The sequence below is a fragment of the Lactuca saligna genome, chromosome 2 (genome assembly GCF_052625555.1).
Source record: "Lactuca saligna cultivar CGN05327 chromosome 2, ASM5262555v1, whole genome shotgun sequence".
Lineage (NCBI taxonomy): Eukaryota > Viridiplantae > Streptophyta > Magnoliopsida > Asterales > Asteraceae > Lactuca > Lactuca saligna.
In genome coordinates this window covers 44,639,345-44,647,077 of record NC_136418.1, presented here as the reverse complement: position 1 = coordinate 44,647,077, position 7,733 = coordinate 44,639,345, and the positions used below count along the sequence as shown (strand labels likewise).

General features: G+C 38.6%; 1 protein-coding gene across 1 annotated transcript; it reads left to right on the top strand.

Moving 5' to 3' along the window:
* Positions 1–4,337: 4,337 nt before the first annotated feature.
* On the top strand, positions 4,338–5,213 carry LOC145029675 (uncharacterized). Its single transcript, XM_078978169.1, has one exon. It carries the CDS (start codon positions 4,338–4,340, stop codon positions 5,211–5,213), a length of 876 nt encoding a protein of 291 aa, XP_078834295.1.
* Positions 5,214–7,733: the final 2,520 nt, after the last annotated feature.

Genomic DNA, 7,733 nt, shown 5'->3' with positions numbered 1-7,733 from the left:
GTTTTTGGGGTGTGACAGAAGTTTGAACGCATCACTTTGAAGATTATGTGATTGGATCGGTGGATAATGGATACTTGATCTGGGAAGCGATCACTGTTGGTCCATTCACTCACTCAAGCACCTCTAAGATTGTCAAAACTTAGAAGGAGTACAATCAGCTTGTTAACGATGTCAAAGATATTCCTCAAGATGAGAAGGAAAAGTTTCAATGCAGCAGCAAGGCATTGAGGATGATAAGGTTTTCCTTGCAGTCAGATACGTTTCGTTTGGTAAGTTCTTAGACCACTGCTAAAGAAATTTGGGACAGATTAAAAGAATTGTATTCCACTGATGAAGACTTGGAACATTCAATTCAAACTCTCTTGCTCTCTGGATTCGGAGACTTTAAGCAGAAGCCTGAAGAGAAACTTGTTCAAACCTTTGATCGCTTCAATCATCTTTTAAGCAAGATGATAAAACATGGGATTGAAAGGAAAGTCATCGAACAAAAGGTTGCTTTCATGAACGGTCTCAGATTCGAATGGATGGTTGTTCTATCTATAGTTAAAGCTCATGAAAAGTTCAAGTCAAATTCTCTGGCGAAACTAGTGGGTATTTTGAAATCCCATGAAAGTGAAATGTCTAAGGAAATGAATGTGGTTTCTATTTTGGGTTCTTTAGCTCTTGTCTCTAAAGGAAAAAGCTCAGTTGAAGAAGAAGAGGAATTGGATCTTGCTGACTATGATCTAACCGGTGAGGAATATGCCATGATGGTATCTAATCCAATAAAATTCATCAAAAGGAAGTTCCCAGCCATCAAGAACCAAAACTGGCAGGGAAGTTACAGCACCGAAAGGATCAAGGAGGAATTGAAGATGGGGTCAAAGTCTGAAGAGTCAAAGAAAGACGGGAATGTTGGTGGAGACTCAGGATTTGATTGCCATTACTATGGAGGCAAGAACCATTTTGCAAAAAGATTGTATGCTGAAAAAGAAAGAAGAAAAGATAAATGATGAAGATGAGGAAGCGAGCCTCCTGAGAAGACTGGAGGAAATTAAGAAAAGAAAGTCTGCTGCTAACAATACTACTATGAATGCTTTAATTGTGCAGGATATAGACAACCGTGATGAATTTGGTGGTGTGGATGTTTGGTCCTCAAATTCGGAGGATGAAGAAGTCAGGAAGCCCACTCATGGGAAGGATATACTGGTAAAAGAAGAACCTGTAACAGGAAGGTGCTTTATGGTGACTGAAGGTGTGTCTCAAATGAGAGGATATACAACCGAAGGGGGAATAGAAGGCGAAAAGGAGCGAGAGGACAGGTGTTTTGCTGCCAAACCTGTCAGTACACAGATCAACGAATGTGATGAGTTGATCAAGAAGGTACAAAATATTCTTGCTTCTCTAAAAATGCATGTTACTAACTATGAAAAGGAATTAAATAACTTAAAATCTAAAATTTCAAGAATAAGTAGCAGTCTTACCCAAACCCGTGTCACAAACTCTAACCTAACTGATCAAATTAGCAGGATTTCATCAAAAGTGAGGAAAGGAGGATGTGGATCGAGCAAAAGGAGAAAGAGTTGATTATGTCTAAGGATGATTCGATTTATTTACAAAGAGACAATCTTAAACTATTAAAACAGCGAAATGTATTTTGTTTAATAGCTAAAAGACTTTATTTCAATATCACTAAGTTGCATCTTGATTGTGAAATAGGAAATAAGATACATCGCATGATTTTACCCTTCCTTGAGTTAAAATAGGATAAAATTGATGCTGAAGCCTACAATTGTGAAAGTGTTGTATCTTTTGATGAAGTCTCTCCTACATATAAAATTGGTCTTGACAAAATTTAGTCCTACATAAAGTCCAAGGACCACAAGGACATGCTTAAAAATCTATTAGATGAGAATGATATATTGAAGTTAAGAACCGAGATTGTACAGAAATTTGACGCCTTGAATGCCAAATGAATTTCAGAAAGTAAACTTGATGTTGAAAATGCATCTGAACTTAATGAGGATGATGATCTGAGTGAAATCTATGTAGAAGATTTGGTGGACTGTTCTGAATTTGTCAAGAGCGAACCTGAAACACGTAAAAATTTGATTTCTGAAAACTCTGTGGAGTTCACTCGCTCGTCAATAGACAAGACCAAAACTCTTAAAGCAAAAGTTGTTGTGTATCAAAAAGTACAAACCACTCCAATTCAAGTCTACACGGTCCCTGGTGTCACTCCACAACAAACTGCAGAATTGACATCTATGGTGGAAGAAGATAATGCTGGTGGTTGTGACGATTACTTCTGGTCAGCACCAATAGATAATGTTGATGAGATGGAGGGTCTATCTCAGAAGACCTCATGGAAAGTAAAAGGTAGATATGTGCCCAAACCCCTAAATGAACCTGCAAGATATGATGTGCCAAGCACAAGTGGAACCAAATCCTCATTGGGGGAACCTGCGCAAACCACTAGTGAATCATCCTCAACAAAGAGTGACAACTATGCTCCTGCTTCAAAGAAAAAGGCTAACATCCACAGGAATCCAAAATAGGTGGCTGATCAAAAACACAAATGAAATCTGAGATACAAGAAGAATCTCTCAAAAAGGAAACAGTTTTGGAGATCGCAAAATCCTCACTATGTAAGGATTGAAAAGAAGCACAAATCTCAAGAGGAATCAAGGTATGAAAGGATATTTTCGGCACTCATAACAACATCAACCAAAAGGGTGGTTTTGGTCCTTTGACCGAAAGGAACCAAAAGGGTAGTTTCGGTCCCTCGACCGAAAGGAACCGAAAGGGTGGTTTCGGTCCTTCGACCGAATGGAACCGAACGAGTAGTTTTGGTCCTTCGACCGAAAGGAACCGAAATGGTACTTTCGGTCCCTCAACTGAAAGGAAGCGAAAGGACAGTTTCAGTCCCTCGACCGAATGGAACCGAAAGAGTGGTTTCGGTCCTCCAGCCAATAGCAACCGAAATAGCGGTTTTGGTCCTACACCAAAGAGCAACCGAAATACTGGTTTTAGTCCTCATCCCTTCAAGTTCAGTCAAACACACAGAAGATCCAATGACACTTCTAAACCGAACACCTCTAATTCCAGTTCTCTTTCGTCAAAAGATTTAAAGGGAAAAGGAAAGCTCTTTCTAGAAGATAACAGACATCCAAAGGAGATCCAAAAGAATGATGATGTCAACACCACAAATCCCAATCCTACTAAATCTAAAAAAAATAAAATTAAAGTTTTCACAATAAAAAGAAAAGATGAAACAACTTTAATTAAACATACTTATTTGGTTGATATTTCTCTTACTATTCCCTATTCTGTAAAAGGCTCACAAGGACCCAAGAAACCTTGGGTTCCTAAATCTGCTTAAAATTTTGTAGCTTATTCGTGATGAGGAGTTCGACAAAGAGTGGTATATTGATAGTGGCTGCTCTTATCACATGACAGGGAGAAACGAAGAATTGTGGGAATTTTGGTCTCTGAAGGATGGTAGTATTGTGAAATACGGAAACAACTCATTTGGTACTATCAAAGGCTATGGAATGATCACTAATGGCGAGTTCTCTATAATAAAAGTGGCTTATGTTGAAGGGCTCCAACACAACCTTATCAGTGTATCACAACTAGTAGTTGGCACTAGATTGAAAGTATCATTTGACGATGAAGGCTCAGAGATTGTCGAGAAGAAATCTAATAACGTTATGCTGAAGTCAAAGCGAAAGGGGGAAATGTATCCTTTGAACCTCAACCCAATTCGAGGTAAACCAACGGTTTGCTTACTCATGAAGGCTCACTCAGATGAAAGTTGGTTATGGCATCGAAGACGCTCTCATCTGAATTTCAAGGATATCAACAAGTTGGTTTTGGGCGATCATGTTCGAGGTCTTCCAGTTCTAAAATTTCATAAAGAACATCTTTGTGCAGCATGTGAAATGGGAAAGCAGAGTAGGAAAAGTCACCCTTCTATTATCAATACTATGGTGAAAGAACCGTTGGAGTTGTTACATATTGACTTGTGTGGTCCCTCGTCCATTGAAAGCATTGGGGGAAACAAATACATTCTGGTTATAGTGGACGATTTGTCTCGATTTACATGGGTATTCTTCTTGAAGCAAAATTCCAAAACTACTCCAAAGCTTAAGCTCTTTATAAAATAGATAGAGAGTCAACTAAGGAAAGTTGCTCGTAACGTGAGAAGCGACAATGGCTTGGAATTCAAGAACAAGGATTTTGAAGACTTCCTTGCTGAAAAGGGAACGACTCACAATTTCTCAGCCCCATACACTCCTCAGCAAAATGGTATCGTTGAAAGACGAAACCGATCTCAGTGTGAAGCAGCTTGATCAATGCTATGCTTCGTGTCCTTGCTTTTATATTTCTGGGCTGATGCAATTGTTGCTGCTTGTTATACTCAAAACAGATCATATTTAAACAAGCGATTCTCCATTACTCCCTACGAGATATTGAACAATCGTAAACCGAATGTGATATTCTTTCATGTGTTTAGTTCAAGATGCTTCGTGTTCAACTCCAGAGAGAATCGAAACAAGTTTGATGCTAAGGGTGATGAAGGAATATTCTTAGGTTATTCCTTGAATTCCAAGGCGTATAGGGTTCTCAAGAAGCGCTCAAAGAAGATTGAAGAAACATACTATGTCACCTTTGACGATAGTTATGTTAAGAAGATGAAATCAACAGAAGGTGCAACGCAAGAAATCTTTCCAAAGAATGGTCAAGTTACGACCTATACTTCAAATCTTTTGGAGCAATATTTGCTTCTGTTTGATGAGCCTCAAAAGGCGATTGACTCTGAATCAATTGCAAAAGAAAACAAAGTTGATAATCTAAAACAAATTATCGACGAGGCTGCTCAAAAGATGGCTGATGAACAATCCAAAGAAACCGAAAGGCCAGAAGCAAGCGAACCTTCGAGTGACTGTCCTAATGTGCAGGGGGAGGGTCCATCTCTTCATCATGATCAAGGTTCATCGTTCCAAGGGGAGAATCTATCATCTCATTCTTTAAGCTCTTCTGAAAATCCAATCGAAGGAGGTGATACCAACCCAAATTCTGAACAGTCGTCATTCTTCGAGGGGGAGAACACCAATGTCAATGATGATGACATTCTGCCTAAGTTAGAAGAAGAAATAAATGCAGAATTGGATCCCACTTATGATCCAAATTACCCACCACTTATCAAATGGACCAAAGATCAGCCTTAAAGTCAAATTATCAGGGAATCTTAAGAAAAGGTGTTAACTCGATCTCAAATCAAGGTGAAACAAGCTGCACTATTTTCACAAGTAGAGTTTTGCATGTTCAACTTCTTTGTCTCCAAAGTTGAACCGAAGACAATTAACTATGCACTTCGTCATTCAGAATGGGTTCAAGCCATGCAAGATGAGTTAAATGAGTTTGAAAGAAAAAAAGTATGGCGTCTTATTCCAACTCCAAAGGATGCTTCGGTTGTCAGTCTCAAAAGGGTATTCAGAAACAAGATGGACAAGGAGGGGAATGCCATTCATAACAAAGCACGACTGGTGGACAAAGGCTACTATCAGGAAGAAGGCATCGATTATGAAGAGACCTTCGCTCTAGTTGCAAGATAAGAGTTTGTTCGTATCTTTCTTGCCTATGCAGCTCACAAGAACTTTGAAATCTATCAGATGGACATCAAATGTGCCTTTCTCAATGGGGATCTTGAAGAGACTGTGTATGTTGAGAAATCGCCAGGCTTCATGAATGAAAAGTATCCAGATCATTGTTACGTCCTTGACAAAGCGGATATGGCTTAAAACAAGCTCCCAGAGCATGGTATGAAACTCTGACTTGATTCTTAAAAATGTCTAAATTCAAACAAGGTTCGCTTGACCCAACCTTCTTTCGTAAGAGAGAAGGTAACCACCTTATGATAGTCCAAATTTATGTTGATGACATCATCTTTGGCTCCACGAATCCCAGCTTAACAGCTGAATTCAGGAAGTTGATGGAAACTGAATTTGAGATGAGCTCAATGTGTCCAATTAACTTTTTGCTTGGCTTAAACATTAGACACAGACCTGAAGGCATTTTTATTAATTAGGAGGCATACACCAAGACTCTTTTGGCTATGTTTGGTATTATGGGAGATTCCAAAGCTAAAGTGCCAATGACCTTTGGTACAAAGCCAACACCCTCTCTAGAAAAGCCAGCTGCAGATATGATGCTCTATCATCAAATGATCGGGTCTTTGATGTATCTCACAGCTAGTAGACCTGACATCATGTTTTCAGTCTGTTATTGTGCCAGATTTCAAGCTAACCCACACGAACCTCATCTACAAGCCGTGAAAAACATCTTTCACTATCTGAAGCTAACCTCCTCTCTCGTTCTGTGGTATCCAGCCAACTTTGGTTTCTTTGTTCAAGCATTCTCTGATGCTGATTTTGTGGCTGTGGTTTAGATCGTAAAAGCACCACTAGATGATGCCAATTTCTAGATGGCAAATTGGTTAGCTGGCAATCGAAGAAACAAACTTGTGTCTCTCTCTCCACTGCAGAAGCTGAATATATTGATGCAACATCATGCACATCTCAAGTGGTATGGATACAAAGTCAGCTTAGGGATTACGGGAAAAACATGAAGAAAATCCCACTCTATTGCGACTCTGAAAGCGAAATTAGGATTTGTCACAACCCAGTGCAACACTCGAAGACCAAGCATATAGAACGGAGGTATCACTTTATCAAAGATCACATCAAAGATGGCAACGTAGAAATCCATTTCGTCAGAACAACTGATCAATGGGTTGATATATTCACTAAGGCTTTACCTGAAGCAAGCTTCAATAAGATTCCACAAGGCCTAGGAATGATGGTAGCAGAATCAGTGCCCAAATCCCCTTCGCTTCAATAAAGGTTAGAAGCAAAATAGAGCAAACCGAAATGAACCGACCGTTCGGTCTATTTTGGGGTCAGTCTATTTCGGGTTCAGCTTGACCAAGAACCAAAATGAACCGAATGCTCGGTCTATTTCGGGTTCGGTCCTTCTGAACTCATTCGCTTCTTTTTTGCTTCCAAGGCATTTTGGCTGTATTCATTTGTACACTCCTTTTAATACTTCTTTTTATTCTTAAAATCCAAAAATATTTTTCTGTTTCGTCCAATTAAACTACTCTCACAAAATACAAAAATATTTTTTTATTTTATTTTTATCTAATATTTTTCTTTGTATAAGTGTAATTCTCGATGGTGGAGCTACAACAGGTATATTTCTTTTAGTTTATCAAATTAGTTAGGCGTCCCTTGAAGCATGCTGCTGTATGTTGACTAAAGCCTCGAAAGATTTTGAGTGAAGCCTTAATAACATGATATATACAAATCATGTTTTCATAATCCATGTTGTACTATTCACTCTAATCATGAGCTACCTTACTCTACTCACATTGAGTTTAAAGTTATCTGCTTGGTCACTCTTTTTCTTTAGAGCAGAGGTACATTCGCTTCTTATACCATCTCCACAATTTTTCTCCATTATACTTTGTTTCCCCAAATATAACCCTTGAGACTCTCAACATTTATCATTGAGGTTTATGGTTATACCAAATCTGTGTTAATGATCTTAGTTTCATGCCACTATGTGCTAAGTGAAACCCACAATTCACCACCCATAATGAATTGACGATTAATTATTATATTCAAGATCTTACTTGTTACCTACTAAAATCTCTTTTTATTTTTGAGTGATCTTTTATGAATTTGTCT

Excerpts from the sequence above, each read along its gene's own strand:
- LOC145029675 (XM_078978169.1), top strand. The coding sequence starts at position 4,338 with ATGCTATGCTTCGTGTCCTTGCTTTTATATTTCTGGGCTGATGCAATT.